Source organism: Camellia sinensis, chromosome 1 (assembly GCF_055761805.1).
Source record: "Camellia sinensis isolate YWXY chromosome 1, ASM5576180v1, whole genome shotgun sequence".
Classification (NCBI taxonomy): domain Eukaryota; kingdom Viridiplantae; phylum Streptophyta; class Magnoliopsida; order Ericales; family Theaceae; genus Camellia; species Camellia sinensis.
The window spans coordinates 110,135,306-110,154,533 of NC_138961.1; the positions used below are offsets into that span (position 1 = coordinate 110,135,306).

A 19,228-nucleotide genomic window follows, 5' to 3' on the forward strand; every position below is an offset into this window, starting at 1 on the left:
GGTCCAGGGGACCAAGGACATCTTTTCCCAGTGCGGTTGGAAAGCCGCCATGGAAAAACTTGGCCATGGTCAGGACGCCGAGGTGTTTCAAAACCCTCCTGCTGCCTTCATCCCGGCCTATATGCAAGCTTATGCCGGCGCCGTGCAGAGGAGGCTAATCGAAGAAGCCAAACAAGCAGCTAAAGCAGAAGCTACCGTTGTGCAACCGGCCGAGTAACATCCTTCTTCTGAAGCTTCTGAGGAAGGGGCCAAGGATCGAGAGATCAAGCAAGAGGTTGTCACGGTGGTAGATGCGCTAGCAGATGAGGCTGAGGAGGGACTGGCCGAGCAAACCGTTAATGTAGATTTAAACCAATCTTCCTCCCTTTTTCCATTTTTTTTTTGGAATGTAACCAGGCTTAGCCCCACTTTTGTACTTCCGCTTTCTTAATCAATGAAAAGTTTAACTTTGGCTCGTCATGTATCTATTTTTGTTATTTCTTCGGTATGATAAGCAAATCTTCTTCAATTTGAAATGTTTGTCGAATATAAGTTCCAGCTCGGGGGAGTAAAATCAGCTCGACCATAAACCTGGATGGCCCAAACAGCTCGGCCTCGGTGCAAGTGGGCAATACACCAACATTTCACTCGGGCGAGCAAAATCAGTTCGACCCTACTGCAAGTTGGACAAAACGCTGATATTTTATTCGGGCGAGCAAAGTTAGCTCGGCCCTTCTGCAAGTTGGACAATACACCGACATTTTACTCAGGCGAGCAAAGTCAGCTCGGCCCTTTTTGCAAGTTGGGCAAAACGCCAGCATTTCACTTGGGCGAGCAAAATCAGCTCGGCCCTTCTGCGAGTTGGACAAAACACCAACATTTTACTCGAGCGAGCAAAGTCAGCTCGGCCCTTTTGCAAGTTGGGCAAAACGCCAACATTTCACTTGGGAATGGCCGAATCAGCTCGGCCCTTTTGCAAGTTGGACAAAACGCCAACATTTTACACGGGCGAACAAAGTCAGCTCGGGCCTTTTGCAAGTTGGGCAAAATGCCAACATTTCACTTGGGTGAACAAAATCAGCTCGGCCCTTCTACAAGTTGGACAAAACGCCAACATTTCACTCGGGCGAGTAAAATCAACTCGGCCCTTATGCAAGTTGGACAATACACCAACTATTTGTACAGCCTCTGTCAAGCCATTGTTGGCTTCTTGCCCCTGGCATTCATAGTGGCCCAATACCCTTGTGATGTCATTGTACAGAAACACATAATATAAGAAGGAGGTAGGAAAATATAGGGTCATCTTTCATTACACGTCAGAGATTTACATCTGGTGCCAAAGGGCCAATATTCAAAAGAGAAGGGAACAAACGAGATTACATTTCAGACGTAAAAAATCTTAAGATTAGCTGCATTCCACGGTCTGGGGATAGCTTTACCATCTAAGTCTTCTAGATGGTATGCCCCTTTGCCTGCAAGGCCAGTTACCTTATATGGCCCTTCCCAATTTGCACCTAGTTTGCCTTCGACAGGGATCACCGTGTTGCCCATCACCTTTCTCAAGACCCAGTCTCCGATCTTGAATAGCCTTGGACGCACGGTCTTGTTGTATTTCCTAGAGAGTTCTTGCTGGTAGGTTGCAATGTGGATTAGCGCGCCCGTTCCCTTCTTTCTTCAGCTAGGTCAAGCTTCAAGGCCACTGCTTCACTATTCAAGTCTGGCTAAAAACTTTCAGACCAGATGGTCGGCATGCCGATTTCTAGTGAGATAACAGCCTCCATGCCATAGGCCAAGGCAAATGGTGTTTCCTCGGTCGAACGTCTCGGTGTGGTGCAGTATGCCCAGAGCACATTGGGTAGTTCTTCAACCCACTTCCCTTTGGCTTTCTCTAGCCGCTTCTTCAGCCTGTCCAGGATGGTCTTGTTTGAGGCTTCTGCTTGACCATTTGACTGAGGGTAGGCCGGTGTTGAGTTGTAGAACTCAATCTTTAACTCTTCACAAAATCCGCGAAAGAGTTTCCCATCGAACTAAGTGCCATTATCCAAAATAAGGGCCTTCGGTATACCGAAGCGAGTGAAGACATTTTGCCAAACAAACTTCTTCACATCTTTTTCCTTTATGGTTGCCAACGGCTCGGCCTCAACCCACTTAATGAAGTAGTCGGTAGCAACGATGAAAAACTTGCGGTTGCCTGCAGCTGTTAGGAGTGGTCCCACAATATCCAACCCCCAAAGTGCAAACGGCCAAGGACTTGTAAGGAGGAGCAGCTCTCTGGCCGGCTGGTGGATTTGGTGAGCAAATTTTTGACATTTTTCACACCTGTGAACGTATTTCTGGGCGTCCACCTACATGCACGGCCACCAATAACCTTGGGAAATCGCTCGGTAAGCCAAAGACCTTCCCCCAATACGACTCCCGCAGATGCCTTCATGAATCTCATAGAGGAAAGCTTCCACCTTGTCAGGGTGGACGCACTTCAGATACGGCCCAGTGAAAGACTTCTTGTATAAGGCTCGAGATGGAGAGAGCCAAAACCGCTCTGATTTGGCTCGGATTTTGTTGGCCGCCTTTTTTTCTTCTGGTAAAATTCTATCCTTTAGGAAGGCGATGATGGGGTCCATCCAAGATGGTCCTAAGTCAGCGCAGAGTACTTCGGGCACCTCTGATTCCTCAATGCTAGGCCGGGGCAAAAAATCTGTTATCAAAGGATTGGGAAAAGCTGTTTGCATGGATGCCAGGCCGGCCAGTTCGTCAGCTGCGTTGTTCTCCTCGCGATTAATTTGTTCCATTCTTATCATAGCAAACTTTTTGAGTTCTGCGCGTACCAGCGCCTGATATTTGGCCATCCTTTCATCCCTGGCCTCATACTCCCCAGAGACCTGATTGATCACCAGTTTGGAGTCACTGAATATCATAAGCTTTGACGCTTTCATCCTCAATGCACTTTTCAATCCGGCAATGAGGGCTTCATATTCTGCCTCATTGTTGGACGCTAGAAAACCGATTGTGATCGCATGCTCTATGGTCAGCCCATCTGGAGAGGTCAGGACGATCCCCAGCTCAGCACCATGCCTGTTGGAGGCCCCATCGACGAAGAGTTCCCACATCTCGCCAATGAACAATTTCCAACAGTCGGAGGGATTTTGGGAGCTCTTCAGCTGCGGGGTACTGGTCGGTTCATTCTGGTTTCTTTCTATGCCCCAGTCGAGCCTGCATTTTTTGTTCGACTTTCGTTTGCCCTTCCGTCACTTGTTGTCCGCTATTCGTATCTGCTATCTGAGCCATAGGCTGCGCCAAATCCGCGCTGGCCACACCGATAGGGCAAACGGGGTGTGTTCCTAGGGCAAATTCCGCCACAAAGTCGGCAAAAGCTTGAACTTTGATGGCAGTGCGCGGTTGAAACTTGATATCATACGGCCCCAATTCTACAGCCCACTTTAGAGTTCTGTCGGTAAAATCAACCTTTTCGAAGAGCACCTTAAGTGGAAATTCGGTTAGCACAACGACTGTGTGAGCACGAAAATAGTGCGCTAGCTTTCTGGAGGCCATCATCAGGGCCAGAGCCAATTTTTCTAGCGGCAGATATCTTGATTCAGCTGGGAGCAAGGTCTTGCTTACATAGAAGATGGGGAGGTGCTGGGTACCCTCAGCATGGCGCTTACCGCGTGTTGAGAGACTGCCAAGTAGAGATACAGTTCTTCACCCGATTTTGGTATGACCAGGATAGGGGCTGAGGAAAGGTATGCTTTCAGATCCACCAATGCACGGTCACATTCGTCATCCCAGAAGAACTTGGCTTTAAAAGTTTTGAAGAAGGGCCTGCAACGATCTGAAGACCGGCTGATAAATCTGTTTAGCGAGACTGCCATCCCGGCAAGATGTTGCACGTCCTTCGTGGAGTTTGGGCGCTCCAGCTCTTGTATCGCCTTGATTTGGGAAGGGTCGGCTTCAATTCCTCGGTTCGTGACCAAAACACCTAGGAATTTTCCGGTGCAGACTCCGATGGCGCACTTGGAGGCATTCAAATGCAGCTTGTGATGTTTGAGTGTAGTGAACATCTCTGCTAGATCAACGCAAAAAAAACATCTCTGCTAGGTCGGCGAGGTGTCGAGATTTTTCCTTCCTCTTTACCACCATATCATCGATGTAAGCCTCCATGGTGCGGCCTAGAAGGGGAGCAAACATCTTGATTACCATCCTTTGAAAAGTTGCCCTAGCGTTTTTTAGTTCGAATGGCATGACCTTGTAGCAGTACAGGCCACGCGGAGTGGTGAACGAAGTGATCTCTCGGCCTGGTTCATGCATGGCTATCTGGTGGTAGCCACGATACGCATCGAGGAAGCTGAACCTCTGATGGCCAGCGGTCAAGTCCACCAGCTGGTCGATTCTTGGAAGGGGGGAAGCTATCCTTTGAGCACGCACGGTTGACCGTCTTATAATCAACGCACACCCGCCACTTGTCGTTCTTTTTCGGCACCACCACCGTGTTAGATATCCACCTAGGATATTGCACTTCTTCTATTGCCCCCAGCTTCCAACAAGTTCTTGACCTCTTCCGCCACAATCTCGGCATGGTGCAAGGCTGAGCGCCGCGTCCTCTGGATGACCGGCCGTGCATTTGGAAAGACGTTTAACTGGTGGCAAATGAAGCAAGGGTCGACGCCAGGCATATCGTAAGGCGTCCATCCGAAGGCCTCCATATTGGAAATCAAAAAGTCAACGTACTCAAGTCGCTCGGCGCTGGACAGGGATGAGCCCAAAAGAAAGAACTTGTTTGGGTCATTCTCGTCCATGCGCACCTCCACCAAGTCTTCGACCGATTTCTCCTCGGCCTTTCTTCCGACGTCTTCCAGGACTTCCTTTCCCTCCGGGCCCTCTATCATCTGCACAAAGCCCTTGGCAGCTCTGCTGCCCTTTACTGTGACGAAGCACTGTCTTGCCATCACCTGGTCTCCCCAAACCTCTTCTATCTGTCCGGTTGGTGCCGGGAGGCACAGGACCTGATGGTAGGTCGATGCTACCGCCTGCATGGCATGCAACCAGCCCCTGCCCAAAATTAAGTTGTAGGTCGATGGGACTTTAAGCACCCAAAACTCCACTTGCTTCGTGACTGATCCTGCTTTTACCGGCAATATGATCTTTCCGATCGGCCATTCTGGTTGAGAGTTAAAGCCAACCAATGGAGACGTTGCGGGGCCAAGTCCTTGTCCTCCAACTTTATCTGTTTGAATGTGTCGTAATACATGATCTCGACCAAACTCCCCTGGTCAACTAGAATTCTTTTGATGTCGAAGTCCTTGACACAGAGGGTCACCACTAGGGTGTCATTATGAGGCACTTGAATTCTTTCCAAGTCTTTGCTAGAAAAGGTCAGGACATCTTTTTCCTCGGTCTTCCCTTTTTTCACGGCGAGCTGAACGAAGAGCACCTCTCTCATGTGCTCAGCTTTCTTGATCATCCCTCTTAGTTCGCAGACCCTTGCCGGCTCAATGATGCCATGGATGACATTGATCACGCCCTGCGACGCTACATCCAGGACGGCGAGGCCGTTTGGCTCGCCCTGTCCCTGGGGAGCGGCTTTCATACCGCCGTCTATGTACTAGTCCAAATGCCATGCCACCACCAACTCCTCCAAATGTTGTTTTAGCGGCACACAGTCCTCCGTTCGGTGCCCTCGTTCTTCATAGAAGGTGCAGCGATACCTCGAGTTGAAGCCTCTCTGCGTGTTTCCCAACTTGGCCGGCCAACGGACGTACGGTTCACCTCGGATTTCACTCAGGATGCGGTAAATAGGGATTTTAAAGACCGTGGTGATACCGGTTCGCGCTTTCAAGTTTCTCTTGGCATCTTCCTCTTCATCACGAGGAGTGTTAGCTCGGTCGTTTCTGCGACCTTTGTTCCTATCATCACGGTTTGAGCCACGACGTTGATCTTTTGACCGGTCGTTTGGGCGGTTGTCCTCCTGTCCTACCGAGTGAACCTTCCCCACCACTCTTCTGTCCGCCGGGACCGGATTCTCCTTCTCGGTCGCGGTGGCGGCGTCGTCCTCCACTCGGATGTGTTCGTTGATCCGTTGCATCAAAGATTCCATGGTAGTGGGCTGATGCATCGTAAGCGAATCTCGCAACCTATGTCCGACTGGGAGACCCCGCTTGTATTGGGTGATCGCCAAATTGGTGGGGCAGTCAAGGATCTCGTTGTAAGTTTCCCAGTACTTGGCATTGTATGCGTTCAAAGAACCTCCAGATTCCATCTTAACGCCCAGGAGATGGTCGACCTCCTTTGGTGTTCGAGTGTTGGTTTTGAATCTGGTGACGAAGGCCTCTGTTACTTGTTGCCAGCCCTCGATGCTCCCCTCCGGAAGCCTTTCGAACCACTTCAGGCCTAGTTCGCCCAAGCTTGTTAGGAATATGAGGCACATGAGGGCGTCATTGCGTCGATGTCCTGCCATTACTTGCCAGTAATGACTCACGTGCATGTACACATCAGTCTTGCCGTCGTACAACGTGAACTTAGGCTGGTGGAATCCGACAGGGAGCGGCGTGCTCTCAATTTCTGGGGACAGCGGGGTAGCGGTAAGTCTTGCTAGCTCTCTGTCCCCTGGTGCTATCATCCTAGGTGCAGGCATTGCCATTTCCTCACTACAACGGATCTGGGAGCCCAACCTTTGCGATGCCGGCAGCCTTCGAGTTTGTCTATGGCGAGCCCTCTCTTCCAGTACATCCCCCAGGTCTCCCGAATGGACAGAGAGAGTTTCTCGACGTCGACAAGGGGTGCGAGGGACGGTAGCTGCCGTCGCGAGTATGAGACCTTCCTACCTGTGGGTCGGAGTCTCCTACCCCATAGCGTCTGGTGATAGAGAGGAAGACGTCCTTTCTTGGTGGCAATTGCCAGAGCGAGAGGGCAGGGTGCGCTCACTGAGGTTGCCCTCTCGAGCAGCACCCTTCCCCTTCATCTGGCGCTTTAGCGCCCCCATTTCAGCTGCCATCTTGCGAATGAGAGCGTCCTGGTCTTTGAGTTTGTGCTCCAGGCACTGAGCATGTGACTCTCTGGACTCTTCGAGCGATCAGTGCTCCTTGCGTGTTTGTCGGGCGCACCCCTGGAAGAGGTCTCCAAGCCGGCCATGGTGGGAATAGCAGGAGGGCCATCTCTCCGTCGGACAAACTCCAGTGTGATACCATCGACGACGGACAGTGGAGTTTCGTCATGGTTAGCCATGGAAACAGTCGAAAAAGCTTGAAGAGCAAGGTTTGTCTGTCGAGTTTTTCCCACAGACGGCGCCAATTGTATGGGGGTGAAATATCCTTTGTTCTCCGTACTCCTTGCGCTCGAGCTTTACGTAGCGTCGCTTGGCTTGAAAACAGAAAGACGGTGAGCTGCCCGGCGGTGTGCTGCCGGATAGACCCTCCGACGATCAAGTCAGCACACTTGAAGAAGGAGAGAGCACTTTTGAAAGAGAGAGAGTTGGGAATTCCTCAGATTGCTTACCTCCAACGTCCCCCATGCCTCCTTTTTCTAGGCTGGACATGCAACCTCAGAGATTGTGGGCGCACTACCTCTGTTGTCCTTCTCTAGACAGGTGGTAGGGCTCCCCTCTACCTTCCTTACGCGTGTAAAGGCCAAAACCTCCAAACAGCGTGTGTGGAACTGCCAAACGGTATTGACGCGTGCCACGAGTGGATTTCCCCTCCATCACACCATTGGTCCAGGTGGCACACTCAACCGGGATATCATCACCGATCTATCCCTTGGGAAGAAACACCACCACGATCGGGACGGCCGAACTGTAAGAAGTCGGTCCATCCGAACTGACTGACCGTGAGGCGTGCAGGCCTTCATCCCAGTCTAAATTCATTTCGGGCTGTGCTTGGCTCAGTCCAAACACACGACTGCGGATCCAACCGAAGACTTAGCCGAGTCAAAAGCTCGGTTGGGCACATTCATGTCTTCGCATTGCGGTCAGCAACATAGCTCGGCCAAACGCGATAGCCCGAGAGGCCGTGCCGATTCGGTTCGGCGCCATAGCCTGGCGCAAATCTCCCTCTCAATTGCCCCTTATTCCCATCCGAGCTGAGCGTGATTTGGGATTATCATTCTGACCGAGCCATCCGAATTGGTCGGTCGTCGGGGATTGCCCCAGTAGTCTAGTCATCAATCGTACAGCCTTACTGACAGAGCCATCTTTTCGATGCCACGTGGCTTCACACCATTGGTTCCGTGCAGACCCACAGCTGTCTTCCTCACACGCAAATTTCAAAAGGCTGCCACCCTTTGGCTACCCCCCTCCTTTATATACGCACATGAGGGGTCACATACGCCCCTACTGTTCATCTTCTCTCTCGAGCCAAACCCTAGCCTTCAAGTTTCCAAGCTTCTGCCATCACTGCTCCTCCAGTCGTTCTCGACCACCTTCGTCCTCTCAAAGGCTGTAGACAAGATCGTGGTTAACTACTCCTCACTTGGCGTCCATATCGGTAAGTTTACCTGCCCCTCCTTCGTACTCGACATTTACGTTTTTCATGTTCTTGCCTGGGACTGTTAGAATCTTACCAGTGCCCCCTCTTTGGGGTAATACTGGTACACCTTAGGAAAAACTGGAATCAGAGAAGCAGATGGGGCTCCCATGCCCCTTGTTTCCCCTAGTTTCGATGCACGGACTTGACACTTAGGATAAACAGCCTGAACCCTGAGCGAGACCGAGCAAAACCCAAGTTTTTGATCTATAAATAGGATTTAGCTGAGCAAGAACCTGTTTGTGGTCTTGTTTTGAGGCCGAGACCAAGCTGTAAGAAGGGGGCCTAGAACCGATCTAGGAAGGCGAGGTCGGCCACATAGTGAAGCCGAGATAAGAAAATTCAACCGATCAAACGCCCCAGATAGTGAAGCCGTGCAATTTATGCCACGCTAATCCTTGGACTTGTTTCTTAATAATGCAGAACAAACTAGGACCGACCAGGCCCGTTCAGCGTTACAACCGGTGAAGCTCAAAGTCCGAGCAACCATTCACCAAATTTTTACCGAGACACGACCTAAATCAACCAACTAAATAAAACCAGGATAGATGGAGAAGTACCGGTTCATGGTGAATTCTCCGAGGGCACTGGCCGAGTTCCGTAGAGAGTACAATATTCCAGATGATGTCCACTTGGAGCTTGCCAAGAAAGGAGACCCTCCCTGGGACAAGCTGGACAAATGCCCCTTCACGGTGGTGTCCATTGTAGAAGGAGGCCTGCGCTTCGCGGTCCAACCCCTGATCTGCGAGTTTTTAAGGCAGACTAGGCTGTGCCCGACCCAAGTCTCTAACAATACATACAAAATAATAAACGGCGTGGCCGAACTAAATAGAATTCAAGGGCGGGGTCAGGCGTCTCCACCAACTCTTCTTGGAACTCGTCATCGTCACATTTATTTGTCTCGGGGCCATCCTCCCAAGGTATGAAGCCTGGCCTCCAAGACCCTTCATAGGTAGTAAACTGTCTTACCGCTCTCCCGCACCTTAACAATCTTGGGCGGAGGACTTGTGGACTTGCTGCTCCTCTTCTGCCCACTACTTTCTCGAGCAGCCTCTGCATCCCGAATGCCTTCCCATTTTGGCAATTTTACTCTTGCAACTTTACCGATCCTTGGAGCTTCACCCATTAACAACTCAGTAAAGAAAACTGCATTCGAATAGTGTGCCTCCTCAACACCAAATGGCTGTTCAGACGCATTTATATGGTTACTGTGCGCTTTCCCAACTTTGCCTTCACACATTAGCGATAACTAGACGGGATAGCTCCATATCGGTGCATCCAAGCTCTGCCAAGTATCATGTGGCAATTTGTGTCCGCTTCAATCACATGAAACTTGGTTGCGGAACGGATCTCACCAATTCCTAGGTCCACGACCACATAGCCCTTGGTATCTTTTTTCTCGCCGCCAAAACCCATCACAATGATGGGTTGGCGAACCATCCTGGACTCTAGGATACCAGCCTTTGCAAAGGTGTCAGTAGTGATGATGTTTATAGACGCTTGAACTCTACATCATTGATGTATGCTGTGACAAAAAGAGGACGATTATGGGAAAATGGGTATGCTCTGGCCGGTTGCCATTTCTTCTAACTCATCATAGTAAGACGCCATATGCACTTGATCACGCACAGGCCCGAGATAGCCAATCATATATGTACATTCTTCCCCTTCTCCTTGTGGTTAGGACAAGGGTCCTTCTGCACATCACGGTTACCGGCATCTTTGAACTTCAGCTCATTTGCGTCAACTTTCTTCTTGAAGATACTTTTCAAAGTCCAACAGTCCCTAGTAGGGTGTCTGGTGGTTCTGTGATAGACACAATAATCCGGGCTTTCTTTGTCCTTCTTGGTTGGAGGGACTTCAACTGGAGGCAAGGTAAGTTCACCATCAGCTACCCATTCTTTAACCAGAGCCTTAACATTCTCAAGGCTGCAAAGACATAGATTTCTGTCCTCATAACTCTCTCTTCCGAGAGGACGTCGCCTCCCCTTGCGAGAGGCTCCCTCCTGCAGAGGTTACCGCAGCAACTCTGCTACTGCTAGGGTAAGCGGTGGCTGTCACGAGATCTGTGCAAGGGACCAGTGGTACTGAGGTTCCTAGCTGCCTCAATCAAGGCTGAAATGGTAGGCGGATTATGATTCACCAAGAAAATTTTGTAGTCGCGTATGGCACCCCACACATATGCTGACTAAATAGGCCTCATCCACTGGTTCATAACAGTCAATAGCCTTATCTTGGAACCGCTTAATATAGTCCAGTATATCTTTGCCCTCCTTTTGGACATCTCGCCCAAGGGTGAGGGTTGTAACTTTCTCTTAGACTTGGAAGAACTTCGTGTGGAACTTGTTCACCATCTCCTTCCAACTCTTGATCGAGTTGGGAGCCAAATTCACATACCAGTTGCAAGCCCTTTCAGTAAGTGGACTTGGAGAACTCCCAAAGGCGCAGAGAGTGGTCACTGCCATGGACACCAAGAGTTTCAATGAACCTCACCACCTGTTCTCTAACATTGCCTTGTTTCCCATCAAACTTAATAAACTTGGGCACCGTATACCCAGTTGGGTATGGCATGGTTAATATCTCCTGAAAGGTGTCACGTGTCCTTCTGCATGTACTGTGTACTATTTGTTTGCCTCCGCAACTACCTTTTTGAGCCTCAACAAGTGTAGTTGCGACGGGAGTGTTTGGCACTGCAACTCCCTCTTGAGCCTCAGCAAGTGCAGTTGCGATGGGAGCGTTTGCCGCTGCACTTGCCTTCTCAGCTCGAACCTCAGCAAGTGCACTTGCAACGGTAAACTTTGCTGCTGCACTTACCTTCTCAGTTCTACTTCGCCACTACATGCATTCTCAGGACTCCATTAGTCTGCTATCGACAATGTTCGTACTCACCGCAGCGAAGCCTTCACCCTTAGCCACCTAATCACAAACTCCCCAGCTTCCTCGGGCGAAGGCCACAGCCAAGCCTGCTATCAGCCGTGTTGTGCCTTAGCACCAAGCCCAAGGGGCTTCCTTAGTCCTGCCTGTGCGACTAAGGCAGGTCTATGACCTGGGTAATGGAAAGGGAGTCCCTTACCCTGCTCCCGTCTTCGCGGGATCGTCGCAGTAAACTGGTACCCTGGGCCTGCTATCAGCCCTGGGCTAGTAATGCCTTGGGGCCTGCTATCAGCGCCTGACATTACCCTCTCCTTGCAGAGGGGAAGCTTTTCCCAGAGGCTACTATCACCTTGCCGGGATGTTCCCTCCGCAAGTTGGTTGCGGCGGCAGTAGTTGCTGCGGTAGTCATTTCCCGTGGCAAGTTCAAATGGCATAACCGACAATATTGGAGATAGCGGCGCCGACAAAATGCCTCTGCAACTTGGGCGCCTCTGCAACTTAGTTGCTTCGGTTCTCTCCTTCCCTCAGCAACTCCAGGTGGCAACAGAACCGAGAATACTTGGAATGGCGGCGCTAAGACAAAGTGTCTCCGCAACTTGGTCGTCGCAACTGTCGCCTCTGCAACTTAGTTGCTTCGGCTTTCTCTTTCCCTCATCAACTTTGGATGGCGGCGGAGCCAATGATATTAAGAATGGCGGTGCTGAGGCAAAATACCTCGGCAACTTCCCTGCTGCATGTATTCCCTCTGCAATTGTGTTCCCGCTGCAACTTGACTTGGTCATTTTCCTTCGTGGAGTCTGTTTGGACCCTTGGCGGGTTAGACCTACTCCGGCCCATTGTTGGCCCACTTCCCTTGGACTTTTAGCCCATGCTCCTTTTTCATTCCTGGTCGCCTCTTTGGGGCGACCTCAATACTTAGGCCCACACTTAATTTGGGGTTTAATTTTTGACCCTCGACAAAAACAGAACATAGTGGCTAGAAGTAGTGCTGAAGCAGAATTTAGATCAGTGGCTCATGGAATTTGTAAAGCTTTGTGGATCGAGAGAGTATTGGAAGACTTAAAAATTCCAAGAACATCACCAACGAAAGTTTACTGTAACAACAAGGCAGCAAATGCAATTGCTCATAATCTTGTTCTTCACAACAGAACTAAGCATGTGGAAGTGGACAAGCACTTTATCAAAGAAAAGATTGAGAAGGGATTGCTCTGCATGTCTTATATACCCACTGCGGAGCAGATTGCAGATGTTCTTACAAAGGGACTACACAAGAGGCAATTCGACCACCTAATCTACAAGTTGGCCATGGAAGATGCTGGAAATTTGTGTTAATGCATATAATAAGATAGTGGCATATGATAGTGGTGTTGGTGGTAGATAGTGGCATGTATAGAATATGATAGTGGTGTTGGTGGTAGATAGTGGCATGTATATAATATGATAGTGGTAGATAGTGGTAATATATAATATGTAAGTGGCATATAATGGGTTATAATGATGTTTGTAATATCTCCTATATAAGGAGTGTCATTTGGTCTTGTAAAATAAGAAGTTTTGAATATAACAGAAATATATTCCTTCTTCCTCATATTTTCGGAGTTCTTCTTCCTCATATTTTCTAAGTTGGTATCAGAGCTACAAAAACCACAGCAGCCCTAAAACCGTCATAGCCATGTCGGAAGTCACGTCCGAAAATATGAGGAAGAAGGAATATATTTCTGTTATATTCAAAACTTCTTATTTTACAAGACCAAATGACACTCCTTATATAGGAGATATTACAAACATCATTATAACCCATTATATGCCACTTACATATTATATATTACCACTATCTACCACTATCATATTATATACATGCCACTATCTACCACCAACACCACTATCATATTCTATACATGCCACTATCTACCACCAACACCACTATCATATTCTATACATGCCACTATCTACCACCAACACCACTATCATATGCCACTATCTTATTATATGCATTAACACAAATTTCCAGCACTCCCCCTCAAGCTGGTTTGAAGATATCTTCCATAGCCAGCTTGCTAGTCAGCTTATCAAATTGCTTCTTGTGTAGTCCCTTCGTTAGCACATCAGCTAATTGTTCACCTGTTGGAAGGTAGGTCATACAGATTATGCCAGCATTGATTTTCTCCTTGATGAAATGTTTATCCACTTCTATATGTTTTGTGCGATCATGTAGAACTGGATTATGAGCTATAGATATAGCTGCTTTGTTGTCACAATAGACCTTCATAGGTGTCGGGTGAGAAAGCTTTAATTCTTCAAGAATTCTTTTAATCCACATTACTTCACAGATTCCATGGGCAACAGCTCTGAACTCTGCTTCTGCACTACTTCTAGCTACCACATTCTGTTTTTTACTCCGCCATGTAACTAGGTTCCCACCTACAAAGGAGCAGTATCCGGATGTTGATCTCCTGTCTGTAACACTTCCTGCCCAGTCTGCATCTGTGTATACTTCAACTTGAAGATGTCCATGTTTCTTGAACAGTAAGCCTCTCCCTGGAGTTCCTTTCAAATATCTTAAGATCTTATAAACGGCCTCAAAGTGCTCTGCCCCTGGTGAGTGCATGAACTGACTTACCATGCTGACTGCAAAGGCAATATCAGGCCGCGTATGAGACAAGTAAATCAATTTCCCGACAAGTCGCTGATATTGTTCCCTCTCTTTGACTTCTTCAGCCTTAGCAGCTTGTAACTTCAAGTTAGGCTCGATCGGAGTCTCCACCATCTTACAACAAAGCATACCTGTTTCTCCAAGGAGATCAAGAACATATTTTCTCTGATTAACGAATATACCTTCTTTGGATCTTGCAAATTCCATTCCGAGGAAATACTTGAGGGCTCCCAGATCCTTAATGTGAAATTCTTTTGCGAGTTTCTCTTTGAGAGCTGCTAACTCTGCTTCATCATTACCAGTTAAAATGATGTCATCAACATAAACAATCAAAATTGCAATTTTACTGTTTTTTGAATGTTTATAAAATATTGTGTGATCTGCTTGACTCTGCGAGAAGCCACAACTGATAACTGCCTTCCCAAAGCGTTCAAACCATGCTCTTGGTGATTGTTTGAGTCCGTATAATGACTTGTTCAATCTGCATACTCTGTCGCTTCCAAGTCTCTGCTCAAATCCCAGCGGTAGGCTCATGAACACCTCCTCTTCAAGATCACCATTGAGAAATGCATTTTTAATGTCAAGTTGATGTAGAGGCCAATCTGAATTTACTGCAAGAGATAACAGTACTCTGATGGAATTTATTTTAGCAACAGGAGCAAACGTCTCCTGATAGTCGATCCCATAAGTTTGAGTGAAGCCTTTAGCCACCAGTCTCGCCTTGTATCTCTCAACGCTTCCATCTGCGTTACATTTTATCGTAAACACCCATTTACACCCAACTGTTTTCAAGCCAGCTTAAGGGGGAGTGCTGGAAATGGGAAGAAAATAATTCTGCCAGAATATGGCTGAATTCTTTAGGATATCACAACTGTAAATATCAAGATTTATTCAATACTATAGAATAAGAAAGTTTATATTTAGAATTAGAATTAGTAGCTAAATAGTAGCTAATCAGTCCTCAAAATCAGTAGCTAATCAGTCCCTTATTTTATGCCATGTATCTCCTATTAATAGAGATGTTATGTGTACATTGTTTAAATATGAGAATAAAAAATATTATTCTTTCTAGCTTTCATTCAAAATAATAAAATCCAGTTTTCCAACTAGTACCAAGCATGTAGATTTTGAATTTCTGAACAAATTTAATTAAGGCATTTCAAAATGGCCTATTTGACTGATCAATAAATTAATGGAAGGAAAATAACACGGTGCAGCTGTTAATAGAGTAAGTAGAACTTCAATTGGCGAACAATGCTACAAGACCCCAAATGTTCTAGCAAACAGTCACATGGGTGTTAGTCCCACACCCATGTGAGTGGTAGATTTTTTGGTAAATTTTTTCGTATCCCTAGGCATTTTGCTCATTGGTGAAATATGGCTAGAGACGAAAACCACAAAAGAAAGACACGAAAAGGAGCATAATGTAACTACTAGGAAATCCTGAAAAACAAACTCACTTGGTAAGTCAACGAGAGATGGAAATAGCTGAACAAATGATCCAAGAGACATCAATGCTGGAAGAACACTTAGAAATGATTTTTCTGATCTGCATCAAAAAAGAAAACAGAAAAAAAATATATGTATGAAAGTCAGTAATGCCCTTCACTGCAGATTAAGTCCACAGTATCTCCAAAAGCATTCTTTTAGATCCTCCTTTTTGAAATTAAACATATGTGTTTAGTTGTCAAAATTTCCATTAATCTCAATCAATTTCAATACGAAATTACTATACCATATTTTGTTCCAACAAGGTCGGGACGGTACATAATAACTTTAAACATACAAAATAAGATATGGCATCACATAAGCAACGAAATTTATTTCTGAAGTAGCATTGACAAGACAAAAATAAAATAAAACTACAATTATGAATACCAATATATATGAAGGGTTTTGCTAAAAAGTGCCCTGGGACACGAAAAGTAGACCAAAAAATAAATTTGAAAACACAAGACACTTCTTATTAAATTCAATGCAATTTTTATTGAAATTAATGCACTTCTTTTAACTATTTGACCTATTTTCAAGACACTTCCATATTTCAATTCCAATATTCAGCACTTTTAGCATTTGTCATATACAAATATCAAGTTAAAAGGACACAACAATTGCACGAATTATAACTAAGATCATTCCAATAAAATAAATGAAATATATCTTTTAAGAACGGAACGAAAAAGATGACACAAGGAACTTACTTCTCTACATTTCATGAGCTTTAGCATTAATGGGAAAAATTACAAATGCAAGACTGATGTTAGAGAAAGATAAGTTACCAAAATATTTGATATACATGTGTCATATTTCTACTTTTCTACTTCTAAATCTGAAAATTCAGTCAAATAAAGAAACTAAATCCTATGCAAAGAATCTTGCTAATCTCAAATCATACCTAAGGGAGTAATGTAGAGAAATTAGTTAGAAATTTTCTCTTGTTAAGATTTCGAAAGTCCAATGTAGCAGCAACAACAAGGTCTAAAAATTCACTGCAATCAAACATTGGAAGAGTGATTTTCAAATATGATTTATCATATGATATGCATAAATAGAGAATAATTGTTAGATGAAATCATAATTTCATTTTTTCCCCAAAAATAAACTATTGTGAAAGGACTACAAACTAAACCATCTTTACCGGCTCAAACATGAATGAATGAAGGTCCTACTGGGATCAGCATCGTGTAGAACCACCTCTCCAAAATAGAGAAAAAATAGACGAATTTCCTGAGTAAAACTATAGAATAAAAGAACAATGCTTACATTAGCACATATGTAAGCATAATGATGGGGGGAAGAACTAGGAGAGAGGCAAATATCAAGCACCAAAAATACTTCAACATTCCAAATAAATAGTAACTACAAGTTAATAACACCTGCAATCAATTCATGGTCATTTTTTTCCATGTTTCGTTTGGTTCTATTTTGCATGAGAACCATCATGGCTCGAGCTTTGACAGCTTCTTAAGCTAGACAAGGTCTCTTCTTCTTTTTTTTATAACAAAACAACTAACTCATTGCAGCAAGCAAACATATAAATTCTTCTCAAAGAAAGTATTTTCTCCCCCCAACCTAAACGATGCATTGTCCTCAATGTAAAAAACAAAATCACAAAGGTTAGGAGATTACATTAAATAATGAACCATGCCTATATATATATATATATTTTTTTTTTTTTTTGAGCGTCAACAAAAATTTTATTAAAAAAGAAAAGATGAACCATGAACCTGCAAGGGATTATTGCCAAAAACACAAGGGAAAAAAATTACAAACGAAAAACTAACAACTCCTAAAAGTAACATTGCTTTTATTATTATGTTTATGGGTCTCTATAAATAGGGTCTTTTAATTCAATGGACTCCTCTCCTCTTCAGGTGGGAAATTCTCCAAAACTGGTTTAAAATGTTGGCCAATCACTTTAAAAACATTACCATTCTTGGGATTTTCAATCTCAACGGCCCCATGAGAAAAAACAATTTTAACTATGAAAGGGCCGGTCCATCTAGATCTCAATTTACCGGGAAACAAATGTAGTCTAGTTTTATACAAAAGAACCTTTTTGTGAAGGCTCAACAATTCATTTGAGTACAAACAATATTAACATTAAAAACATATCATATACAATGACACGCTTTTTCTTTCAAAACAGCACCCCTTTTCTGCTCCCTCATCTACAAAAATATGAAATCTTGCCTTTAGGCAATAGCAATATTATCTTTTATTCGATGAAAAGCCACAAACACAAGACCGTTGTGAGTAAAAAGGTATATATATTATGTAGAGGGTTAGAAAATTAAGATAAAAATTACCATCTTGTTGCGCTGAATTCAAGAAGCCCAAGCACCCTTGACAACATTGCGGTCAGATCTAGTGTTCTTGCTATTATCTGAGTCACCCAATATATATTACATAAAAGGAACAAACAAGGAACAAAAGATGGGTAGTAATTAAAAGGAAAAACAAATAAATATTTGAAGAGCAAAATCAAAATATAAAAGGACTGGAGGTACAATGAAATCTTGTCTAACCTTTGAGATAGGTTTTGTGGATGTTACGAGATGATTTCAAAGCAAACCAAGTCTTATGGGCCTGGTTGAGCAATTTATATTGTTGATGGCTCAAATGTAGTTTTTCTAAAAATTTAAATTAAATACATTAAATCACAATTAAATATAAATTGAGAGAATGAATATAATATCCAAAATTCCTAGAATAACTACGTAATTTTAAGCATTCATCACACCTCCCAACCAACTTTAATTTTAGAACCTAGCAATTAAGGCGACTAAAATAAAATCAAAAAGAAAAATAAAAGCAACTACTCTAAACCACTTCCGCAAGAAATCACGATTGAATTTAGCACATGCAATAAGCCCTTAATCCAATAGATTACCCCTCATGGACGAGTTAAAGTCTTGTGTTTCCAAAGATGTTACCCACAAACATCCAAAAATTTCATTACTAAAACGACTTCTTTCATTCTCATGCCAAGGTTAAAGAACCAGTCATGAATTTCACAACCTTAACAAGATAATCAATCAAAGTTCAAAAGACTAGCAGCCAGTAAAGATATCGCATGACATTCAAAATTTGGAGTGTGTTAAAAAAGTTCAACCAACCCAGACACAACCTTAGCCTTAAAGTGAAATATAACCCAAATCTCTTTCTGAAACATGCTTCGACTCAAATCTCACCAGTTATTGCACTCAACAAATAAATCACTCAGAATATGGTGCAAAAATTGCTCTCAATATATGCGAGTAGAACAATGTAAATCAAAGGCAAAATATCCCGCATACTAATTTTTTTGAAAAACGCTAATATGAAAGAATAAATAAATAGTCTCATGAATGGAATATCAAATACTGAGAAATAAAATTTCTAGAAATGTTACCCACAAACGTCAAAAATTTTCTTTACTCGAAGGATTTCTTTCGTTCTCATCCTAAAAGTTCAAGAACAAGTCATGAATTTCACAACCTTAACAAGATAACCAATCAAAGTTCAAGACACTAGCAGCAAGTAAAGATATCTCATGACATTCAGAATTTGGCGTGTGTGAAAAAGTTTAGCCAACACATACACAACCTCAGCCTTAAAGTGAAATATAACCCAAATCTCTTTCTGAAACATGCTTTGACTCAAATCTCACCAGTTATTGCACTCAACAAATAAATCACTCAGAATATGGTATAAAAATTACTCTCAA

General features: G+C 44.7%; 1 protein-coding gene across 37 annotated transcripts in view; it reads right to left on the reverse strand.

The window, feature by feature from the left end:
- The window catches only part of LOC114284770 (alanine--glyoxylate aminotransferase 2 homolog 3, mitochondrial-like), a 150,239-nt gene that overhangs the window by 116,753 nt on the left and 14,258 nt on the right, over positions 1-19,228 (reverse strand). For 16 of the 37 annotated variants that reach the window (XM_082881840.1, XM_082881881.1, XM_082881851.1 and 13 more), the window contains 5 exons: positions 18,048-18,152; positions 17,829-17,905; positions 16,658-16,756; positions 16,415-16,508; positions 15,480-15,568 (listed from right to left, as the gene is read on the reverse strand). Coding sequence is in view for 2 of the 37 variants with exons in the window: in XM_082881956.1 (XP_082738082.1) it covers positions 15,480-15,568; positions 16,658-16,756; positions 17,829-17,905 (265 nt within the window). In the remaining 35 variants the exon portion in view is untranslated. The remainder of the gene's footprint in view (positions 1-15,479; positions 15,569-16,414; positions 16,509-16,657; positions 16,757-17,828; positions 17,906-18,047; positions 18,153-19,228) is intronic. The other 21 variants (XM_082881885.1, XM_082881908.1, XM_082881879.1 and 18 more) reach the window with 6 other exon arrangements.